At 36.5% G+C, this 25,511-nt stretch overlaps 1 protein-coding gene across 2 annotated transcripts in view; it reads left to right on the forward strand.

The window, feature by feature from the left end:
• The window catches only part of PHKB (phosphorylase kinase regulatory subunit beta), a 241,324-nt gene that overhangs the window by 178,617 nt on the left and 37,196 nt on the right, over positions 1-25,511 (forward strand). For both annotated transcript variants that reach the window (XM_032326064.1, XM_032326066.1), the window contains 10 exons: positions 7,615-7,670; positions 8,184-8,277; positions 14,657-14,740; positions 15,167-15,271; positions 16,709-16,791; positions 16,997-17,087; positions 22,008-22,069; positions 22,166-22,328; positions 23,635-23,716; positions 25,079-25,136. In XM_032326064.1, coding sequence (XP_032181955.1) covers positions 7,615-7,670; positions 8,184-8,277; positions 14,657-14,740; positions 15,167-15,271; positions 16,709-16,791; positions 16,997-17,087; positions 22,008-22,069; positions 22,166-22,328; positions 23,635-23,716; positions 25,079-25,136 — 878 coding nt within the window. The remainder of the gene's footprint in view (positions 1-7,614; positions 7,671-8,183; positions 8,278-14,656; positions 14,741-15,166; positions 15,272-16,708; positions 16,792-16,996; positions 17,088-22,007; positions 22,070-22,165; positions 22,329-23,634; positions 23,717-25,078; positions 25,137-25,511) is intronic.

The following is a 25,511-nucleotide window of genomic DNA, read 5'->3' on the forward strand; positions in this document are numbered from 1 at the left end:
TAAAGATGGCTTCTTTCCCTAAACCTCATAAACCAATCTCGGCTAGCTTCAAATGTCTCCTCCAGCTTCCTCACCTTTCTCTGCCTTCATAGAATTGATGAGAGTTAGGGCCTTGCTCTGAATTAAGTTTTGGTGTAGGGAATGCTATGACTGGTTCGATCTATCTAAACCACTGAAACTTTCTCCATATCACCAATAAGGGTGTTTCACTTTCAGATCATGTGTGTGTTCACTGGCATAGCACTTTTTATTGCCCTCAAGAACTTTTCCTTTGCCTCCACAACTTGACTAACTGAAGCCTAGTTCTCAGCCTGTTCTGGTTTTTGATATGCCTTCCTCACAGAACTTAATCACTTCTAGCTTTTGATTTAAAATGAGAAACATGAGACTTCTTTTCACTTGCACACTTAGAGGCCATTATAGGGTTATTTATTGGCTGGATTTCAACGTTGTTGTGTCTTGGGAAATAGGGAAGCCTGAGGAGAGAGAGAGAGAATGGGCCAGTCGGTGTAAATGAGAATGCGCACAACATTTGTCAGTTAAGTTAGCTGGCTTTTATGGGTAGGTTTGTGACACCCTAAAACAATTTTAATCATAACATCAAAGATCACTGATCACAGATCAGCATAACAAGTATGATAAAAATGAAAAAGTTTAAAATATTGTGAGAATTACCAAAATGTGACACAGAGACATGAAGTAAGCAAATGCTGTTGAAAAAATGATGCCAGTAGTCTCACTCTATATAGGGTTGCCACAAACCTTCAATTCGTAAAAAACTTAATCATCTGCAAAATGCAGCAAAGGGAACTGCAATAAAATGAGATATGCCTATAAAAGGACATCTGTGCATCTTTCTGTGCTTTCCCCTAGAAAATATTCAAACTCTTTTTTTACTGTTTCCCTCCCAAAATTGAATCCTACTGATTTTTTCTGATAGCTGTCTTCTAGTGACCCAAATAATCCAGTGATAGGAATGCCTATGAATGATTTAGGTTAAGTGCGTTCTGCTTTTATAAGCAAAATTGAAACCTGATATTTAATGATTCCATATATAAAATCCACCATAACCCTGTCCAGAGATTTTTTGCAAATGTTGACTAGCCTTAAATGATAAAAGATGTGTAAAGATGACATTAATAAGAAGGTACATTGATAAAAGGGAATACCAAGGAGCTATAACAAAAAATGAGGTTGTGTTCTATATACTAATATATAAAAAGTACATCATGATATGTAATTACTTAGTGGGAAAGTAGCTGATAGTATGCTGTTTTTCATCTAAAAAGTATGAGAAAATAAGAATGTAAATGTTTGCTTTTCTATGTAAACTCTGGCAAGGGGCATTAAATAATCCTAGCAATTACCTGGTTGGTAGACAGTGGGGAACTGGCTGGTTGCTGGGGCCACAGGTAGGAAGGAGAGACACTTCATTGAAAACTTGAATAATTTTGAAATTTTGAACCATATGAATTAATTACCTATTGAAAAAATTAAATTGAAAGAAGAAAAGGGGAAGGAAACCATCAAGGCACATTCACATTAATGTTTCTCTGTATAACCTTTGAAAGTTGTATTACACTGTTTTATTTATAGTTCCCAGCTGCAAATCTCCTAGCTTTGCTGCTTTGACCTGATTTGGGTAATTTAAAAACTAGAATCTAGACAGATGTACCTGCAGTGTTTTAATTACCGTAGTTTTAAATTTTTAGCAAGATGAGTTACAGTGTAAAAATTCCTCTTCTACTACGGTACACTTAAACATGGTGAAGATGCTAAATTTTGTGTTATGTGGTTTTTTTCAGAGTAAAAAAAATTTTTTTAAACCTGACTTGATTCATTTGTAAAAACGGAAGTTTTTTTTTTTTTTAAAGATTATTTATTTATTTATTTGACAGACAGAGATGACAAGTAGACAGAGAGGCAGGCAGAGAGAGGGAGAGAGGAGGAAGCAGGCTCCCTGCTGAGCAGAAAGCCCGATGCGGGGCTTGATCCCAGGACCCTGGGATCATGACCTGAGCCGAAGGCAGAGGCTTTAACCCACTGAGTCACCCAGGCGCCCCGTAAAAACGGAAGTTTAAATCAGAATATTTCTAACCACAGGTTGTTGGTCTTCAGTCATGTGATTAAGATGACCTGTGTACATCCTTTGATAGTTTATATAAATACGTGTACACCAAATTGTGATTATTTTCCTTTGTTAAAAATATACTGTTTGTATTTGCAAACATCTGTTTTGTATATTTAAGGGATGATTTATATATATTGTTAATAAATATAAACAACAGTACTTTAAAAACAAGATTCTTCTTTCAGACCACCAAATGAGCACCAACTGTCTTTATTTTAATATAAGGTATTGTATACAAGCGAGGTAAGAAAAGTGAGCATGAGGGGCCCCTCAAGGGGTTCACTCTGTAGTTCATTCTGTACAGACCGCTTATAAGCATGCAAAAAGCCTTTCAATGAGACAATATGAGTATCATCAAGTAACTCATACAGACATTACCTGCATTTGCTGATGGGGAACAGAAGATATCTGGACACCCTGATGTTTGGCAAGTTTATGGAGGAGACTATGTTGAAAGAGTGGGTCAGGATCTGGATAGACAGGAACAAAGGAGCAGTTAAAATGTTGAAGTATAGAAGGACAGTAGACAGAAACTTGAGATGGATAGGAGTGACTGTTTTTAGTGGCACGCTCTTAGGCAAACAGATGGGAGATAAATAGGGAACCATAGGTAGTGGTTATATTGTAAAGGTCTTTTGGAAGTTGGACCTTTATTTGGGAAACACTGGTTTTAGAGTAAGAAGTGATACCCTAAACATTACATAAATATATGTTTACTCACCCATCTTTCGTTTCTTGTCTTCATTCATTCAACAAGTTTTTTTTTTTTTTTTAAAGATTTTATTTATTTATTTGACAGGCAGAGATTACAAGTAGGCTGAGAGGTAGGCAGAGAGAGAGGAGGAAGCAGGGTCCCTGCTGAGCAGAGAGCCCCATGCGGGGCTCGATCCCAGAACCCTGGGATCATGACCTGAGCCGAAGGCAGAGGCTTTAACCCACTGAGCCACCCGGGCGCCCCTCAACAAGTATTTTTTGACCACTTCTGTTATGTAAATCACTGACATGAGAAAATTAACCTGACTATAAAATACAGAAGATGGGCAGATGCAAGTATGAAGCAGAAAGTTGAGGAAGCATATTACAATCACTCAGAATTATGGTTGTATTTCTGGGGTTGATGAGAAGGCTAAAGTTTTTTGAACACTTAGGACGATATGTCAGACAGTGTGTTAAATGCTTCTATGTGCTCTGTATTATCCTCATAATCCTATGAAGTAGATACTTTTATTATTCCAGTTTACCAGTGAAGAAAGGGAGGCTTAGCAAGGGAAGCTTAGCAGAGAATGGCAGAATAAATATTATAGATATCATGTGTTTAGCAGATCAGTGTGTAAATGTATTACATGCCCTCTTTTGTTTGATTTTCCCCCTCCGTGTTAGGCAGCTTACATATCATTATTCCCACTTTACAGATAAACACATAATTGAGAAACTTTCTTGAGCAGTCATTCATCAAGTAGTAGGCACCAGCTATATGCTCAGGTACTGTTTTAGGCAATGAGGACATAGCAATGGAGACAATAGATCAAAGTTCCTGTCCTCAGGGAGTTGCTTTCTAGTGGGAATGAATAACATTGAACATTTAAATAAATAATGCAATATAATTTCTGGAGCTGATAAATACTAAGAAATAGACAAAATAAGATAAAATGATAGAGAGGGGCGGGCTGTGGTAGAGAGAGAAGACCTTTCTGAGGAAGGGATAATGGTTGAGACCTGCATAACAAGAGGGCATTCACAAAACAATTGGGAAGGAAAAACATTCCAAACAGAAGTTCTCCAAGTGTAAAGGCCCTGTGATAGGAACACAGCTGGCTTGTTCTAGGGACAGACAGAATCCATTGGGGCTAAAACGTGGTAAAGGAAGGGAGGGAGAATGAGAAAGAAGAGGTAGGCCAGAGCTAGATCATGCAAGCCATGGTAGGACATAGGAAGCAGTTTGGTTCATATTCTGTGGGCAAAAGGAAACCACTGGAGAGTTATAAACAGAGTATGTATATATGTTTGCATGGGAGTAGGATGGAATGAGGTGGTGGTGAGATGGTATGATTTACACTTTTTGAGAAAAAAATTATCATTGCTGTTGGCAGAATGGACTGCTGTGAATGGTGGGGTAAGACTGAGGTAGTTACAACTGTTAACTGACCAAGTGAAAGATCATGGCAACTTTGAGTAGGGTGGTCGCAGCAGTGAAGGTGGACAGAGGTGGTGTGTTTGAGACATGCTTTAGAGGTAGAACCAATATGACTGATGAATTAGTAGCACCTTCGAGAGGCAGATACTATAGTGTTTAAGAGATAGATGAGACTGCCCAGATTTGGATTCCCCCTTTGCCACTTATTATCTGTGTGATGTTAGCTAAGTTTTTTTTAAACAACTCCATGCCTCAGTTGTCTCATTAGTAAATAAGAATAATAGTTACCTACCTAGTATGGGTGTTATGATGGTTGTTACATGGTGCTTAATAACTTATCTTTTGTTATTGTTGTTGTCAGGAGGTTTGAAGGAAAAAGGAATCAAGAATGATTTACATGGTTTTGGCCAGATCAAATGAGCACATAGTGTGGGACCTTAAAGAAATAAATACTTTGATGATGAGTGGTTTTAGGGATGGAATTCAGTGGTTCAGTCTTGTTCATGGCAAATTGAAGGCATCCATTAGATGACCTGGATTATACAGGATCAAGTGATAAGATTGGATTTGTATGTGGATCTTTTCTTTTTAACATTTGCCCTTTTTCCATCTCTGAGAGGCAGAATAACTGAATATGAGCAAAGATGCTGCTGTCAAATTGCCTGTGTCTGAATTTTAGCTCTTCTGTTAGCTAGCTCCATATCCTTGGATAAGTTACTTAAGCTTTCTTTGCCTCAGTTTTTTTAAATCTGGAAAATGGAAATAATGGTTTGTTAGAACAGTGCCTTGCACATAGACTGTTGAGTGTTTTGTGAAGTGTTTGTTGCTGTGGTTAGTACTTTCCAATCCTGAATACTGCTACAGAAATGAAAAAAGATTCAAGAAAAGAAGATTCATACTTTTTGAGGGAAAGATTAACAGGATTTTGGTGACAAATTGGATATGGAGGGTAAAAAACAGGAGTGAAAGGTGATTTTGAGCTAGAGTGAGCCTGTTTAGGGTGGAGGTAGGGTCAGTGAGGAGTTGAGTTCTGGAACTTTTAACTTTGGAAATAGCCAGGAGAAAATGTCCAGAAAGTTAAAAATATGGGCACTAGAACTCAAGAGAAAGTTCAGGACTAGAAATATAAATATGAAATGATCTGCTTAGAGGTCATAATTTTAACTCCCAGAGTAATTGAGTTTGGTGAGAGAGACAAAGAAAGAGAAAGAAATCCAATGAGTAGAAACCAAGGACTTAAGTATGAGGTTTTCAGTCTCTAAAGGCAAAGTAGGTTAGATGGCAGAATACAGAATTATAGAGGCAAGAAAGGTAAAAAGTAAGAAGATAGCTATAGTCTGTGTTTGAGAATAGAAGGAGAGAAAATTAGAAAGTGGTAACTTACCTGAGGATTTCTTTTAAAAGATGTTTGGAATTCTTTGGGGGAAGAACTAGCCATATAAAAATGGAGTAATAGATGGTCTTCATGTTTTAGAATGGTAGAAGCCTAGGGTGACTTAGGTATTAAAGCGAACCTCGACAAGGAAGAGAGGAACAGGTGTTCTAGAATAGATGTAAAAACAGTAAATGCAACTGCAGTAAGTATTAGTGTCTTTATTTTTGTTAGGTGTCAATACTGTGCCTAGCACTTTGTTCCCTCCCTAAATCCTCAGCAATTCTCCGAGATAAGGGCAGTTGTTATTATTATATGGGTGAGAATACCCATGCTGAATTCTTTCTGGGGTAGAAGTGGGGTGCAGTGTCCCACTTGGGCTATGGCAAAGGCCTAAGATCATCACAGAAAGTTTTTGAGTTGTAACTTTCTGAAATGCTGAGTTTTTACAATGAAAAAATTCTTCAGCCACTAATAGTCCCCTAACTAAATACTTATTATGATTCAACATGTGTTGTGGGCATTTTAGATCTGAGTACTCTGTCATACCAATGGAAACAACATTATCCTAAAAGGTCTGTGATTCAAAAAAAAAGATACCAATTTGCCAATCCTAATCTATAAACTACCTTATTTATTGTTATTGAAATGTTATCTGCATTCTTGTATATGTATTCACTTGCTTTTTATTTAAGAATCCCTAATTGTCCTGAAGATTATGGGTAATTTGCCCACTCTAAGGTTACTTCTTTTGATGAAGTAAATACTAGATTTCATCAGAGAGAAGTAGGCTTAATGTATTCATTTGGTGTTAGAGATCTTGATGAGACTGTGAATATTAATTTTTTTTCTCATCCTCTTAAGTAACATTAACTTTTAAGGTCTTTATCAAATAAAAATAGAATTTATGGCATTTTTAATGTGTATTTATTTTTGTTGGGTTGTTATATCATATTTTCTCTTATATATTCATTTAAATCACATGGAAGTCTTCCCAAAATGGCATTTTCACGATGATTCTGGGAACCATCCTTTTGAATGTATGATATTTACTGCTGATATATGTATTCTGGTGTTTCTTGCTTTCCATCATACATAAATTCTAGTGACATATTGAATACCATAGAGGGGAACTGACTGATGGTAAATCAGACATTTTACAGCATACTATTGGGAATGGAATGTTGGATTCATTACTATGAAGAAATTACATTTGATCAGTATTTTCAGAGCTTCTTAATACTGTAATTTATTGATGCTTCTTAATGTTCTCTGTTAATTAATACAGGCTCAAAATTGGGTTCATTTTAACAATGTGTAATATATGCTATAGTGAATTGTTTCCACACATGCACAAAAAGAGTAACAAATATCCAACAGTATCTTTGATTAGAACTATTAAGCCCAACAGCTTGTATTTAATGAACAGTGTTAATTACATAGTCAACTGGGTAGTTCATTCTCTACTATAGGAACTATATATTAGAATAAAGCTATTTTGATATATATGGTGCCAAAGGAAAATTGGCTAACAAGAAAGAGAATAGCCTTATATGTGGTTAAGATGTCAAATGAACAATTTTAACTCACAGTCATTATTTTACAGAGAATGCATAAGTTGGGTTTTTATTTTTAGTTCCTTCTCTTCCCTTCAGAGTTAAATGATGGAAAATGACTCTCAGTCCCAAAAGTACTCTTATGCATCATTCAAAATAGGCCTGACAGGCTAGCCCCTCTGGTAAGGGTGAGATTTATAGCTTTCTGTTCCTTGGTGTTCCATTACTCTGTCTACACCATCAAATTGATTAGTAGGCAGTGGAGAGCAAGGAAAGAGAGGTGACTGCATGGAGCCAGTAGGTGTCCATCATTTTAATGAACTGATTAGAGATAGTTAATACTGTCCTTGATTCTCATTGTAGCTGATGATGGCCAGATCTTTTAAAAATTTTCTCCCCCCTCCCTTATTCTATATTACAGGGCCCACTGGAAAATGATTTGGTTGTTCATGTAGCACTCATAGCAGAAAGCCAACGGTATGAAATCCGGATGGGTGGTGTGCTCCTTTGGGAGGAAGGAGAGGGGGCTTATTGCTTTATGTTACAATATTGAGTATGTGGTAGAGATTAATTTCACAGACCCCTTGACAGGGTTTCAAGGAGTCATTAATGTCACTTTAAGTGCCAGAACAACATTGCTTTCATGTTTAAAATAATTTTGTTTTAGTTGATGTGAATATTAAAGACTGTGTGACCTGTGCCAGTGTTGCCTGGGGTGTAGTTCAGAGGAGTTAGTGCCACAGATACTGGGAGTTCCCCAAATCAGTGCTTGCTCTTTCTGCCAGCCCCCAGAGCTCCCACCTGATGCCTAGTAAGGAACCCCAGGGGGCCTCTGGATCCCAGCACAGATGGCATATTGCTCACATTAATAAATTAAAATGTTCTCCAAGCTAGCATAGTCTCCTTCCTCCCCACCTCCTCCTCCACCGTTCTCTACACTCTACGTGCATTGCCTAAAAATGTCTCTTCCCTTTCTCCCTGTGTTTTTAGCCTTCAAGTTTTCCTCAACACGTATGGTATTCAGACTCAAACTCCTCAACAGGTAGAACCTATTCAGATTTGGGCTCAGCAGGAGCTGGTGAAAGTAAGTGATTCTACTTCTTTACTGTCAATTTTGTAGAGGTACTAGAGCATGAAGATTAGACTTAGTTTACAGTCAGGTAGCATAGTTAAAATCTGATTCTGAAATAGAGTCATTAATCCAGAAGTCTTTCTCATTCAGTTGAGAAACGTACCTTATCAGACATTGTTACTAAAAAACCCTTGCATTGTGTGTGTAAACATTATATACATAGGTCTATTGATTCTTACTTCTAAAATCTATTACTGAACTAGACCGAACATTTAAATAACAAATTAACCTGAATTTTAGTGCCTGGTGTTTAAAATTAACATTTATACTGGACTTGGTAATTTTCCCTTACATTAACTATTAAACAAAATTTCTCATTGAAATATTTATTGGTAATAATTACTTCCATTTTTCTTTTGCCTTACTTATTTGGGGTCTGAAGTAATTCTCACCTTTCTGGTTTGCTCGGTCTCAAAGTAACAGCTGAGTTCATTCTTAATGTTGTTATGTACCTATTTAGATTGGAGTAAAGGGTGACTTTGGGGGCCTTTTGCATGTAATACTCTGCAGAAGAATTCAGAAATGCCTGTTTAGGAATATTCCTGCCCATTAGTGACAGGAAATTGTTGACTTCCATCAGTTATTTATTTATTTACTTACTTATTTATTTTTAAAGATTTTATTTATTTGCGAGAGAGCTAGAGAGAAAGTGTGTGTGTGCATGAGCAGGGGGGGAAGGGTAGAGAAAGAGGGAGAAACAGACTCCCCACTGAGCAGGGAGCCCAATTCCACTAGTTATTTATATGCCATCACTTCTACATAGTAATTGTTAAAAACAATACAGGAACAAACTCTGAAGTGTTTGATGTAAGTGTTTAGAATTTTCTCTCTCAAATAATCAAGGTTAGCTCAGTTAGGTTGATATAACCATTTGTGGTCAAAGCCTTAATGCTACAACAAGGAATTCAAACTTAGAGAAGAGAAGTGTACTTTGCATGTGAGAAGGCAGGGCCTTAGAGCGTCACTGCTGATTGGACAGGACTTTGTCCATTGGCAACAAAACCAGAACCTGGGTGTCAGATCACCCTGAGTACTAGCTCTTTGAGGGCTCTTAAACCTCTTCTAACAAATTTAGAGCTCTTATCCCCTCTGATTAAAGAGATAAGGCTGAAAATTCAAGGATCCCTAGAGTAGGGAACACTTTGAAATCATGCCAACATGTAAATAAATGGGCTTTGTGGTAGAAGAGGAGAGGGACCAGAGGATTCACAAGGCAAGGAGAGGAGGCAGCATGAAGTGGGGAAAATCTAAGTCTCTAACACTCTATTATTACTGGCTACATTTGCTGATATACTTTTTATGGTTCTTCACTGAAAGCTCCAGAGAATAGTAACAAAGATTATTACTCTTTGATAAACATGTGCTCAAAGCAAATAAACTCGACTCCATTTTTTTCAAGCCTAATTTATATTGCAATTTTTTTTTTTTAATCTTCGGTGAATCTGTACCCCACCAGACAATATGCAGTCAATATTTTAAAGATAAACATGGCTTTAAATGACTTAAATGTGACATTTTATGCATTCATTGATTAGTGAACACCTGCTATGTGCAGAAGTTTGTGTGGGGCACTCAGATAAAATGGCTCTGTGCTCTGTCCCTGTTCTCAGTAAACTCTGCGTCTATTGGTATGACAGGAAAAATAGTTAATTACAATCTACCTAGATTCGCGCTATAATAGATGTTTAACAAGGTGCTGTGGAGGTGATAGAAAGCATTCAATTTAGACTAAGGTGAAGACTTGGGGCACCTGGGTGGCTCAGTCGGTTAAGTGTCCAGCTCTTTGTTTCAGCTCAGGTCATGATCTCAGGGTCATGGATTGAGCCCCGAGTCAGGCTCTGCACTGGGCATGGACACTGCTTAAGAGTATCTCTCTCTCTCTGTCTCTCTCCCTCTCTATCTGCCCCTTCCCTCAACTAGTGCGCACGTATGTGCTCTCTCTCAAAAAGTAAAAATAAATAAAAATAAAAAATAAATAAATTGAAAGAGTAAGGTGAAGAGTTCTAAAAGGACCTGACTTATTTTATATTTTGTTGTTTTAAAGATGGTGTGAACAAATGGGTATGTGGTTTGGGTAAAATGAGACTTGGGGCCAAGAGTCCAACTTCCCTAATCATGTGTCAAGATAGAAAATTCTCTGGGGCTACAGCCTTTGTGTTCCAAGCTAGCTGCTTTTTGGGATTCATCCTCTAAGATATACTGCCTAGTATATTGCTTCTTATAAGCTTATCTTTAAAAAAAAGTTAATTCTCGTGTAGTTAACATACAATATTGTATTAGTTTCAGGTCTACAATAGTCCCATATATTACTCAGTGATAAACCCACCTTTTATTATTTTTTTTTAAAGATTTTACTTATTTATTTGAGAGAGGAAGAGAGAAAGAGGGAGAGTGAGAGAGAGGAGAAGGTCAGAAGGAGAAGCAGACTTCCCAAAGAGCTGGGATCCCAAAGCGGGACTCGATCTCAGGACTCCAGAATCATGACCTGAGCCAAAGGCAGTTGCTTAACCAACTGAGCCACCCAGGCACCCTAAGCCCATCTTTTAGAAGTAAAAGTGTGCCCTTCAATCTCAGTTAATGCACATGTTCTTATGCCAGTGGCTCATCTTTCTGTTCTAAGGAGCTGTACCTTCCTTCAGCTCACTCAAGAGATAGAGCAGACAGCTGAGAGCAGGACTTATACTGTGTGTAGTTAATGTTTCATGATGTGGCGACTGTGGTGTGATTCAGTTCATGGGGAGATGAATATAGTGTGATCTAGAATGAAGTTCTGTTGTTTAGCCATTACAATATGCTATTTCAGTGGATTAAATGGTGTGGATGTGTACAATGTGGGGACAGTTTTATCCACACCCTAGAATGTGGGGAGCATTCTAGGTCTTTCTACACAACTGTCAGAGACCTACTATACCTTGGTTCAGAAAATTAAGGAAAACCCTGTCACTGTAACACAGTAGTATTTAAAGGACATTTTAACTAGTACATAGTTAATTAATCACCTGTCCAAAAGAAGAAATCTAAAATAGCTTAGACATACATTCATTTCTAAAAATTTGGAAAATATTTGAGAGAAAGGGGACTCCATCTAGCGTAGAATGCTGTAGTTTCAGGGCAGCTATATAGCCTAATGCTTATAGGGTACTTTTTCTGGCCAGTTGATTTTATTTAAAATGAGAGCCATTATTCCAGAGTCAGTATTCAGAGCCTGGGTGGCTCAGGAGGACATTCAGTTGCTCCCTCATTCCTCTATCAGGTATTTCCTGAGCAACAGCTATGTGCCAGGCACAGTGCCAACCAGCTGCAAGGAAGCTGTCCTCTAGGAACATAGCAATGCAGAAGGAGAAGGAGACACCGAGCTAACTCTGACATGGGAGTGTACACAATAGCATAATGACCAGAGACTTCTGGTGATGACATTAATTTTAGGTACGGTGAGGTTCATATTTGAAGCAGTTCAGGGGAAAACAGGTTAGATTTCCTCCTCTCATCAAATAGAAAAATAAATTCCAGACAGATTTAAGATTTAAACTTTTTAAAATGATATAAACAAAATCTTTAGAAGAAAAAATAGAACAGTTTACAACTGGAGTGAGAGTCCATTCTTAGAATAATGCCAGCACTAAAAAAGTCTTTAAGGAAATGATTGACAAATTTAACTAAATAGGGCTGAAGATGGGATAACAACCTGGCACATCGGAGGTGCTTGTGAAATTTCCTAGTAGGAAAATGTTTAGATTGAAATACCGCATACTACAATGATGTTTGACCTACTGTGCAGTCATTCTCACATTTCGTAACATTGAAGATGAGCAAACTGGGTAAAATATTTATACAAAGGGTAATATTCTTAATATACCAAGATCTCTTACAAATCAAAAAAGAATGAAAAATCCCCAATAGAAAAGGGAACAAGTGGGAAAATTTATAGAACATACAAGTAGCCATGAAATATATGGGAAAGTTCAACCATAAAATATTTGAAAACTAGTTTAAGATGAACTTTCTGACTCAAGGGAGTAACTAAAAAGGCTTATGCACTATTAATGGTAGTAATTTGGTCCACTATTTCTGCAGGGTGACTAACCTGGCTTTATGTTTCAAAGAAAACATATTCTCTTTGATCCAGCAAGTCTAGGAAATTATTCTGCTGAAATAATTGTACACTGTCCAGAGATGTTTACTGAATTGATTTTGAAATAAAAAAAAGTTGGGAACTACCTTCATCAAGGGATAGGTATTAAATAGGGTAAGAAGGCACCTTATTGGGTGAAGTGCTCAGCTTTGGCATTGGTAACCTTCTAATTCATTCCAAATCCATCTGTTTTTACTTTGTAGAAATTCTAGAAGTTTCTGTTCCACTGTGGCACCTTTTTATGTTTTCCAATAGTGAGTGCTACAGATATTTTTAGGGGTTTTTATATTTCTTCAGTCATTTAAACACTGAAATGTGGAGTATATGCATAGATTCAGTTTACCATCTTGAAACTGGAACACAGTAGTACTAAGTTTTAACAAGTAGGACACCAAATAGATACAGATATATATATAGACATAGTTTATGAACTTATTTATGTAAATATATGCACATATTGATATATGTATGTAATATGGGTATATATTTATGTATATACTTTTGAAAAATCTGTAACCCTATACTTCAGGTGTTTTTTTAGGGTTTACACAATAAATTACACATCCTTCAATATATACCAAAGTGCAAGAGTTGGATAATGAGAATAAATAAATAAATAAATAAACCATTCACTTGGAGCATATGGTTTAAATTTTTCATAAAATTTATGTAATCAGAAAAATCAATAAAGACATTTCCATTTTTAAAATTTTTTAAATTTTAATTCCATTATAGTTAACATAGTGTTGTATTAGTCTCAGGTATACAATATCATTAATCAACAATTACATATATTACTCAGTGGTCATCAAGATAAGTGTATTCTTTTTTTTTTTTAAAGATTTTATTTATTTATTTGACAGACAGAGATCACAAGTAGGCAGAGAGGCAGGCAGAGAGAGGAGGAAGCAGGCTCCCTGCTGAGCAGAGAGCCCCATACAGGGCTCGATCCCAGGACCCTGGGATCATGACCTGGGCCGAAGGCAGAGGCTTTAACCCACTGAGCCACCCAGGCGCCCCAAGATAAGTGTATTCTTAATCCCTGTCATATATTTGAACCATATCCCCCACCTACCACCTTCTAGTAACCTGCTATAGTTAAGAGTCAATTTTAGGGCACCAGGGTGGCTTAGTCGGTTAAGCAGCCGACTCTTGGTTTGGGCTCAGGTCATGATCTCAAGGTCCAGGGATTAAGCCTCTCATGGGGCTCCACTCTCCTTCTGCTTGTGGTTTCTTCTCTCTCCATCTCCCTTTTTCCCCTCCCTTGGCTCATGCTCTCTCTGTCTCTCTAAAATAAATAAATAAATCTTTAAAAAAGTCATGTGCATTTTCAGTTAACAGTCCGAGAGCATTCCTTTTACTCCACATCCTCACCAACACTTCTTGTTTTTCTTGTGCTTTGATTTTAGCCATTCTGACAGGTGTGAGGTGATATATCATTGTGGTTTTGATTTTCATTTCTCTGATGATTAGTGATATTGAACAACCTTTGATATGTCTGTTGGAATCTATTTGTATGTCTTTGAATAAATGACTGTTCATGTTTCTGCTCATTTTTTAATTGGATTATTTGTAGGTTTTGGTGTCCACTTAAATAAACTCTATGTATTTTGGATACTAACCCTTTTTTGAATATATAATTTACAAATATTTCCTCCCATTCAGTAGGTTGCATTTTAGTTTTGTTGATTGATTCATTGCTTTGCAGAGGCTTTTTATTTTGATGTGTTCCCAGCATTTCCATTTTGATGAGAAATACTTGAAGGTGGGAATCTAGTAGGAGATGTGAGACCCTGAATTTTAAGACTTTAGCCAGTTTGTTGTTGTTGTTGTTGTTGTTTCTATCACACAGCAAGCATTTTTCTCTATGTATTCTTTTATGAATTGGAAAGAGCATGCAAGTTTACATTTGACAACGCAAGAACAATGTCAAATTTTACAGTGTTGCTAAGCAGATCTCCAAAGATTTACTCTCAAATCTCTCAGTGCCCTCAAATCTAAGTCATCATTGGCTAGTTTTTCTAGCCAATTCATTGGCTTCATTGTTTTCCTGCGGGTCTGTTGAGTAAGGTTTCCCTGGCCACATTTCCTCTGGAAAGATCAGAAATTAGGAGGGTTTTAGTCAGGGGGAATAAAGGGGCCAAAAAGGAAAGCATTGATTCTTCTTGCCTGACTGATTTACAAATTTATGTCTTACAGGCTTATTTCCACCTGGGTATCAATGAAAAATTAGGACTCTCCGGAAGGCCAGATAGGCCCATTGGCTGCCTTGGTACATCAAAGGTGCTCATAAAATCTTCTTGTGGAGCAGTGTTCAGATCATAATACCACAGAACGAAATGATGTTTGACCTGCTATGTGTCCATTCTCACATTTCATTATATACTTGGGCTGATTGTCTGAATTATTATTTTCTATAAGTAAATCTTACTGTTTGTTTTGTGTGATATCACAGAAGTCTTCTAGGAAAGAATAAGCATCTCACTGCTATATTATTTATGAACATTGTAAGTTACCTGATTTTGACAGTATTTATTCAGAGGCTTTTTCTAGCACAGTAGAGGTGGACTACACTTTAGTATACTGATCTTACTGATCGAATCAAGAAACTTAGAAATGTCTTTATCACTTTTAATTTTTATTAGGACTTACACTACTGTACTTTTGCCTTTGGTCCTGTTTTGTACTTTTTAAAATTATCTCTTACAGATTTATCGCATTCTAGGAAAGACTGTGGTTTGTTACCCTATCATCTTTGACCTAAGTGATTTCTACATGTCTCAAGATGTTCTACTGCTGATAGATGACATAAAGGTAGCTTCAAAACCCCTTTTTATTGAAATTGGATGACTGTGTTTCTACTGATTTTATCATATGTTATTAAATTGAGTGCTTCTGGGTGTCTGTGACACTGGGTTAACACGCTGTAAAATATGAAAGTAAAACAATGTCTGCGTGGCTTTAGAGAAAGAGTTAAATTGCTTGCAGCATTAGAATAATAGATGGAGTATGTCTTATATAAAGTTGTGTGACGTTGCTTGATAGACCATTCTATAAATGGAATGAAAAGATACAGTTTATAAAGCAAAGGGGAAACCATTTGGAAACCATGTTCATATGACAGCAGTAATTTATCTCTTTTTGAACAAAAGTTGAGTTAGGAAAGTAATTTTATTTATATTATGAAGAATGTCAAGTAAAACCTCAACCAACTCATAACATCTCGTCAGTTAAAATCTCCTCCAATCCCTTTTCCATTTGCAGAGTAGAGAAGCTTAGAGTCATGGTTTAGAGCATGAAGTCTAGACCCAGATTACATTTGTTAGAATCTTGGCTCTACTGTTTATTTACCAGCTGTATAATCTTGGGCGAGTTACTTGACTTCTCTGTGTCTCTCTTTTCTCATCTGTATAACTGAATAATAATAGGAATATTCTGAGAATTAAATGAGTTAATGTATATAAGGTGCTCAGAATAGTGCCTGACATATGGTGAAGTGTTATGTAAGTCTTTGATGTGATGATGACAATGATGATGACAACAGTAGAAATTGAGTCAAAAAAGGACTCTCCATATTTATGATTCAGTCTTGTTTCTCCCATTTGCTGTAATAAATGCACAGTAATGTGGGATGAGGATTAATCTTCTGGATGACAACCCTGGATTGATTTTTCCTCCCTGGGACCATTCCTTTTTGTTCTTCTTCTTCAAGTATTTATTTTAATTCCAGTTAGAGTTAACATACAGTGTTATATTAGTTTCACATGTACAATATAGTGATTCAGTGGTTCCATACATCACCCTGTGTTCTTCACCACAAGTGCCTTCCTTAATGTCCATCCCCCATTTCATCCTCCCACCACGCCTCTGGTAACCATCAGTTTGTTTTTTATAGTTAATGTTTCTTGACTTCTCTTTCTCTCTCTCTCTTTTATTTTGTTTTTCCCTCCAGGGACCATTCAATTAGGCCACCAAAATGGAAGTAGTCTTAAAATATATGTAATCTGACTCCTTTTAAGAACAAAGTTTAAATTCAGTGAAGTTTCAGACTTAAATTTGTATATATTCATACTTGTATACATGTTTGTATCAGAACATTTCTACCCCTAGTAGTTTATATTATCCAGGGATTGACTGTGAATTATCTTGATATATCAGAATTTTGTTGGCTATTTTCCACAAATGGTTAAACATCCTGATCAGCTCAGATATAATGCTATTACATGCTACCTCATTCTTGTGTCTTGATAGAATGCACTACAGTTCATTAAGCAATACTGGAAAATGCATGGACGTCCAATTTTCCTTGTTCTCATCCGGGAAGACAATATACGGTAGGTTGACGAAAGAAGTGAGGTGCACCCATCTCACCTGTTTTAACACTGTAAACCCTTTAGGAGAAGGCCCTCCTACTGTTTTTATGTCTCTGTCAGCATGTAGCAGAGAGACTTGCATATGTGAAGGATACTTAGTGTTAGATTTTTTATTTCTTATTCTGTTATTAATAATGTACTTTTTGTTTGTCTTTATATTTTTTAGAGGTAGTCGATTCAACCCCATATTAGATATGTTGGCAGCCTTTAAAAAGGGAATAGTTGGAGGAGTCAAAGTACATGTCGATCGTCTACAGGTAATCTTCTAAATTTCAGTGTGTTTCTGTTTCAGGACAATTAATACACACAGCCATTTTTCTTACTATGTTCTGTTTAAGGTTTTTGTCTTAAGGTTATTCTGTGCCTACCTTCCTATTCCTATTGTAACCATCCTGTTTATTTTATCTCTCCAGTCTTGTGCTTGAACAATTACAGTGGTTTCCCAACCAGAATTTTAGACTTAAATAGTTCCTCTCCAACATCTGTTTTGCAGTTGTGGAAGCTGGCGTCCAGAGTGGTGAAGTGACCTGCCTAACACCCTGGTCCAAGTTACCTAACTCCCTGGTCCAGTATTCTTTTCCATGCTTCACAGTAACATCCAACCTGGAGAGGATCCTCGTTTGATTCAGGACCTCACAGCATTATCTTCATAATTCCCAAATGAGAAAAGCCCCTTGTGATTCCCTGTTAGCCTCCCTGCCCACAGTTATCTTCTACTAAGCACTCTGTGCTTCTGCCAATTCAAGTTGATTACTTTGTTCTGACCTTGTGAGGTTCTGCCCCTCTGCTTATGCCATTTCCTCTATCTGGAATATCCTTTATTCTTTCAAGATGTCTGCACTTTAAAATCTTTTTTTTTTTTTTTTAAAGATTTTATTTATTTATTTGACAGACAGAGATGACAAGTAGGCAGAGAGGCAGAGAGAGAGAGGAGGAAGCAGGCTCCCCGCTGAGCAGAGAGCCCGATGCGGGACTCGATCCCGGGACCCCGAGATCATGACCTGAGCCGAAGGCAGCGGCTCAACCCACTGAGCCACCCAGGCGCCCTGCACTTTAAAATCTTACCAAACTTTAAGACTGGTTCTGCAAACTCACCTAGGTCAAATATAACAGTACTCTTCTGGAGATCCTTCTATGACCTTAAACATGAACTAGTCAGGTTGTAGTCTGTCATGGACTTAAGTGCCTTATTTTCTACACACACACACATAAAAATGTGATTATCTCATAGGGTCTTTCGTGTAGTAGGTTCTCAATAATCAGTAAGAAAGAGGGAAATTTACAGAGGGACCTATAAGTGGCATGTTTACATACTCATTCCACTAGTGTTTGTTTTGTTTACTTTATTGGTTTTTACCTGAAAAATTTTTTTTATCTTTTCCCCCTTATTTTCTATCGCTTCCTGTTGCTATTGTCTTTTTGTTATGCTTTCTCTAAAAATTTCTTTTGTATTTATCATGCAGCTTCTTTGTTAAGTTTTATATTCTGGCTATCATGTTTTTAATTTTCCCTTTTCATAAAATCATGTTCATATTTTCTGGGTATTATATTTTATCTTTCTGAGATTATTTACTAGAGAACCTTTGAAATTTTCTTCTCTGCCTGATCTCTTTCTTTAAAAAAAAAAAATTCTTGTTTTTTTGTGCTTAGTCTTTCATGTTGGGGGCATTTGTGAGATGTGTGGTAATCTTTAGCTATCCATTCATTTTTAAGAGTGAAAGAATAAATTTATTGGAACCTCTATGTTTGGGAACAAGGATTTTTGTCACAATGATGTCATTTATCAGGTAGTCTGATAGCAAGGGCTCTTTCTGGGGAGAAATCCCAGGTGCCAATATCTGGAGTTTTTTTTCTCCTAGGTCCTTCAGTTTCCAAAATAAACATATAACCTCATGCCTAAAGAAGATACATTTTGCTTTCATATCCTGAGTACAGGGTTGTAGAAGGAGCCAAGGCGTCCTGCTGTTTCCTGCTCTCTGCTGTGCCTTGTCTCTCCCTTGAGTAGAGTCTTTCACCAGAGAATAAACTTTCTTTTCATCTTGCAAAACTGAAACTTTGTACTTATTAAACAACAACCCTTCATCCCCCGCACCCTAGCCTTTGTCTTCTCTTTAATATAGTAAATGAAAATGACACCTATATGCTTTTCTTTTTATTTCAAGCCCTTTTAGATCTCGTTAGCCCGTGTTCCACGGTCTCTCTCATCACTGGACCCCAACTTCCCTCCCTGCCTCATCACCCAGGGTCTTTCCATGCAGCTCATTCCCAGACCTGTTTTCCACTCCTAAATATACTGGGTACTTTCAAAATCCCTGAATGTAATTGGATTTTTTTCCTGCTCATGTTGTTATTCTCTTCTATCCTTGCCTTTTTCCTTTTTTCCTTCTAAATATTTTAATTTTATAATTTAGGCCAATGTCTCCTCTTTAGTGATGTCTCCAAGGTTGGAATTAATTTCACATTCCTGTGTGTTTCTATGGCATTTTGCTTGAATCTTTGCTATAGCTCTTAATTTAAGTGTAGCTAGTTTCTTGTGTCTGCTTCTCTCTGTAGATTGAAAACTTTCTCAGGCCAAGCCCGAGTCATCTCTGTATTCCCAGAGTGCTCTGCTCACTACTATTCTCTTTTAGGAAAGACATGATTATTGGTTCATTGATTCAACATATATTGATTGAGCTCCGTCTCTAGGCACTGGGGATAAAATGGTGAAAAAAATATACAAGGTCCCTGATCTCATGGGACTTATTCTAGTGGGGGAGCCAAACCAGAAACAAAGCAAGGGAGCAATGCAGGATGGTAGGATGGAGTGCAATCTTAGGTAGGATGTTCAGCTGGAAAGGACCTTGGTGGGATATAATTAAGTATCACAGAGCAGGATACCTTTTTGAATACTATATTTCATTTGACATATATATAACAATGTTAAGTCATTTGATTACCATCAGAAGTAAAGTATTAATGCCTAGTAAATGATTATAAGTGTAATTTTTTTTATGAAACTAATTTAGGAGACTTTGTTAACCAACTGAATTTTTTTTTTTATCAAAAGCTCTATAGAGAGTATTAGTGGAATTTAGCATTTGCCTATTAACATTTACCTTATGAGCTTAATCAGTATATAGTATGGGTAGGCTAGTAAAAGAAAATACTAAGTCAAAATTATTTTTCTTATGTTTTCAGTATTAGCTATTAGATTTGAGCATCAAATAATTCTTGCCTCTTCTCCTTCATTCATATCCCACATTATTACAATCCATTATCAATTCTGGTTTTCTTTACCCTCAGATTATATCGCGAATCTAACTACTTTCCATCACTTCTAGCATTAACATCACAGCTCAGGTTACCAGCATGCATCGCCTAGATTTTTACAGTAGTCTTAATTCCTACTGGCCATAAGACAGTTATCCTCTACCTGCTCATAAGGCAGTTAGATTATATGACATATCATAAGCCTTTACTGACTTTCTTTCTCATACAAAGTGAAAACAAACCAAAGTCCTTCCAATGGTCTTTGTACTATCCATGATCTGAACCTTTTTTTCTGACCTCATCTCCTACCACTCTGTCCTGTCTGCCATGTTCCATATCCATTCTTCTCCTTATTGATTCTAAAACACACCAGGCATGCTTCTGTTTCAAGAACTTTGCACTTCAGGAACTCAGCCCTGCACACTCTTCCTTAAGATCTATATTGTATATTCCACATACATGTCACTCTATGAGAGGAAGTCTTTTCTGATCACCCGTGTAAAATGGCAAACCTGCCTCCTCCTACTACCCTACCCCTACACTTCTCATCCCCTACCTTTCTTATTTCTACTTTGTACTTAACATCATCTGACATAGCATATTTAGATTTTTGTTTGTTTGTGTTGTCTTCTTCCTACACAGCTAAGGTCAATTTCAAAAGAGCAAGGATTTTGTGTATTTTATTTGTGCTTTATCCTTAATACCTAGCGGAGTGCCTGGAATATGGTAGATGTTCAATAAATATTTGTCTAATAAATTAGTCAACCAGAGAGAAATATGTGTAGATATGAGCCTGAATCTTAGGAAATATCACTCAACGGACTTTTATTATGCTCAACACTGCTCTCTACCTAGGCACAGACTGCTCTCAGACCCTGACTATCGCTGCCACATGAAAATGTGCAGATTGGTTCCATGTTTGGCCTTCCTCACTCAAAGTCTGAAAGAAGGCTTTAGTATGATTGCTGGTAATATGTCCTGACATTTATAGTAGGTTATTTGTTGATGATCTACTTTGTTTATGAGTTTCCTCTAGAGGAGAAGACAGTATAGCTCTGGGTGGTTAGCCAATAAGTGCAACATTTCCTGTGTCATGTTGTTTCATATTTGAAAAGAACAGTGAGAAAATTGAGAAAGTAATACATGTAAGACAGTTTTGATTGAAGAATTGGCTTATTTTTAAAATAATTTATGGCTTGTTTTTTATGCATAACATTTCTCAATTTTATCTGACAATTCATCAGGTAATTAGAAGTGACACATATTGCTAAAAAACCATTGTGGGTTTTCATTCATTTATGTTCTTCACATGAACCACTGACAAACAAAAACTGTGTTTGAGTTTGGCCTTATTTAGTTTGCTAACCTATAATCAGGAACTAATGAAAAATGAAATGACCAAATATGGGTTGCCAGAATGTAGAGAAGAATTAGCCTTAATAATCAACAACTTCCTAATCCTGAAAAATGGAGACTTGGCAGTATCCTATCATTAGATAGCCCTGAAATATATACGGTAACAGAATCCAAAGTGCAATTTCCTATCATCTTTTCTCAAAGCAATTTTAGTATTTCTTGTTTTTTTAATTTCAAACTATTTTTAACATGTTAGTAGATACTGAATTTTAACTCTAGCTTAAAAATAAATGCATATAATTCTCAGAACAGAGAGACTCATGTTGACTTTCCTATTTACTATGACACATGAACTTGTAGCATGATTTACTTGTTCTTTTAAAGAGGGTTTTGTATATGAAAACCTCTCTGATTTTAGAATGCTCATTTAAGAAATTAAGAATTGTGTGTACTTTTTAAAGTAAACTTTTTTTGAGTATTATATTCTTACAGAATTGTATATGCACAGATCATAAGGGTATGGCTTCATGAATTTAAGAGTTGTGAATTTTTTCTCAATCACATTTCAGACACTAATATCTGGAGCTGTAGTGGAACAACTTGACTTCCTACGAATCAGTGACACAGAAGAGTAAGTCCCTTTGGGTTATTATTAGAAAAGCAGGAAACTAGAATTAGAAATGTAGGAAATCTGAACCTTTTTTTTTTTTGTTTCTTTAATTTCTAGGCTTCCAGAATTTAAGAGTTTTGAGGAACTAGAACTTCCCAAACATTCAAAAGTCAAACGACAAAGCAGTACCCCTAGTGCTCCTGAACTAGAACAGCAACCAGATATTGCCATTACTGAATGGAAGAACAAGCCCACCCATGAAATTCTTCAAAAACTCAATGTAAGGAAGATGTAATTCCCACCTGGCTCTGAGTGAGGTTGGCAGAGCAGGAATTCTCAGGTCCAAGCCGTATTTCTTTTGTCTTCTCGAAGAAGGTAGATGCAAGTGCCTGGAGGTAGATGACCTCTCTGTGGTAGAGGCAGTAATGAGAGGTTGTTTTCATGGTCTAACATTAGCACTGATGTCTTAAAGATGCTTAAGGAGTGTGGATGATTTGAGTTGCCTTGGGTATGAAGGTATTATATGAGCCATTGAAGAAATTATGTCAGGAATAGCTGCCTTTGGGATCTCCAGACTTCTCATTTGGCACTCTCCCATCCTTTTCGCAACTTGGATCTTCTCTCTTATCCCTGTGTTTAGGTCTTAATGCTTGCTGTAAGTCTCTCCAGTCATTGAGGAAAGCAATCCTATGACCATATTCTATGAATATTATGTGAACAACCTAATACTTTACCTTCCCTACGAGTATTTGCATTTTAAAAGAGGTGGGGTGAGAGTGGGTTATAGTACTTATCCAAGGAAATGAAATTCTAATGATAGAACTATAACACTATGACATCTTATTGGGCTATACCACAAATTTGAGCATATAGGTTAACTATGTATCCTACTAGATATCTTTTGTTCTTGTTATTGATTAACATTATCTACAGATTTCCATAAACATGAGAATAATATGGTAAGCATAAAGCACATAGCACATGCCCTAATACATAAAAAGCATTCTATGCATGTCCCCTGCTTTTATCCATCTCATAACAGGTTGATAGCAACATGGTTTCTTATTTATGAATAAGCAAAAGGAATGAGGTTGAATGACTTGGCCAAATCAGAGAGTGGCAAAATCAAGTGTTAATCAAGTATTAATGCTTGGAGACAATATATTTTCTGTCCATTGCTTATCTTGTTTTCTGGAAAATTTGATTATTAAATACTACTACATCAGGAAACCAACCTGTCTACTCTCTGTCTCCAAGATACCTAAGATAAATAGTTGTTTAATGTCAGCTAGTGCTTGGTAGTATATCAGCAACATTTTATTTTTCTTTATTTTTTTTCTTTAATATTTTTTGTTAATTCTTTAATAATAACAGATTTCCTCTCTGCATCATGTGGTTGCCTGATTAGTTACTCCCTATGGTAACTTTTTTTTTTTTTTTTTTTTTTTTTATTTCCAGCATAACAGTATTCATTATTTTTGCACCACACCCCGTGCTCCATGCAATCCGTGCCCTCTATAATACCCACCTATGGTAACTTTTGTATCCATTTTATTCCAGTTACTCACTGTGATTTGTATTTTTAGGACTGCAGTTGTCTGGCTAGCCAAGTCATCCTGCTGGGTATACTGCTCAAAAGAGAAGGCCCCAACTTCATCACCAGGGAAGGTAAGTATACACGTCTAAGAGAACATTTTTGAATAATGAGACCATTTTATTCTCCATTAAACCATTTTTTAACCTTTAAATGGAAAATGTTTATTCATACCCCCTAGAGTGGTATAGACTGATGTATTAACTCCTAAATTGCTTTCATGCAGTGATGTTTGATTGTTTCTCTGATTGTCTGAATGGTGGTAAAGCCTGATTCTGCCTGTAACTGTTAACCTCTGATGACTCTTTCATAGGTCTTTATTGACAGTTTCTGTTTCCAGTTTTATTTCCTGAATGTTTCTAAGAACAATATTAAATCATTATAGCTATAAAAATTAGCTCCCTCATGGTCTTCAGCAGCCAATGGAATATGGCATTTAATAGAATTGATAACAAACATTGACAACAAAATTGATAACAAGACATTGATAACAAAATTTACTTGTTATAATTGATAACATTGATAACAAAAATTGATCATTTCTCTCTCTTTTTTAAGATTTTATTTATTTATTTGATACAGAGAGAGAGATCACAAGTAGGTAGAGAGGCAGGCATGGGGGGTGGGGAAGGCAGGCTCCCCGCTGAGCAGAAAGCCCAATGTGGGGCTCAATCCCAGGACCCTGAGATCATGACCTAAGCCGAAGACAGGGGCTTAATGCACTGAACCACCCAGGCGCCCCAACAAAAATAAATCATGTCTAATCATGTCCTCTCTGCATTAAGGATGTGACCAATTACCCCTGAAATCCACACTTATATGTTGAGGCACTCTAAGGAATTCTTGAATTCTCCATCATGGCCTGCTTCTAGCGTTTTATTACATAGAATAATATAGAATACATTTCAAGATACTCAAAGTTTTTGGCTCTGTCCTCTGTTAGAGGGGCATGTTGATTTGTTTAGGATTAAAGATTGATGAGGATTCTAAACAGCAATGTTTATTGGAATGATCATGCACATTAGAGAGTCTCTGTAAACTTTCATAGGACAAATAAATGTATATTTATATTCAGAATCTGCAGTACTTGTTCAATTTTCTGTGTTCTGTTTATTTTCTGCACTACTTAAAATAACATCTTTATTTGTTAAAAACTTAGATTGCATATTAATTAAGAAAGTAATAAATTTCAAGAAATAAAGTACTCACCAAAATCATATACTCAAACTAAATATTAATTATGGCTGGGACATTCACGTAATATATTGGTTTACATGTTTAAATATGTCAGGTAGTTCAGAAGACTATTGGATGTGGGATTAACTCTAGTGGAACAAAATGAGATACAAGAGTGTTTTTTTGAAAGAGAATAAATGTTATGTATTTAATTAAAAGGATTTTTTTCTTCAACAAAGACTCTATTATCCAATGTCTAGGTACCATTTCTGATCACATTGAGAGAGTATATAGAAGAGCTGGCAGCAAAAAGCTTTGGTTCGTATTAGTGTCTTTGTCATTATGTTTTATTTTTTGTGTTGTCATATTTAAAAGCATAAAGATAATGGGCAATCTTAAAGATGGTTATTTATCCTAATTTTTACTTTTAAACTCCAAGGTTACGGCTGTGATGCTGTCTACTTTCTAAGGGCCTGCCTACATTCCATTGTATTGTGGCTCTCCCAAGTTATTAAAAATAATGTCTGGGAATAAGGACCTCCACAGGAACAGAACCTGGAGAGAGTATTCACTGGAATGATAGGCTAATGACTCTTTTCCTACATTGTGTATCCTCTGTCCCAGCAAGGTGCTTTAAGTTCTACTTTGTATTTCATAGAAGGCCATGAAAAAAGACCAATGGTTCATTTAATC

The sequence above is a fragment of the Mustela erminea genome, chromosome 19 (assembly GCF_009829155.1).
Source record: "Mustela erminea isolate mMusErm1 chromosome 19, mMusErm1.Pri, whole genome shotgun sequence".
Lineage (NCBI taxonomy): Eukaryota > Metazoa > Chordata > Mammalia > Carnivora > Mustelidae > Mustela > Mustela erminea.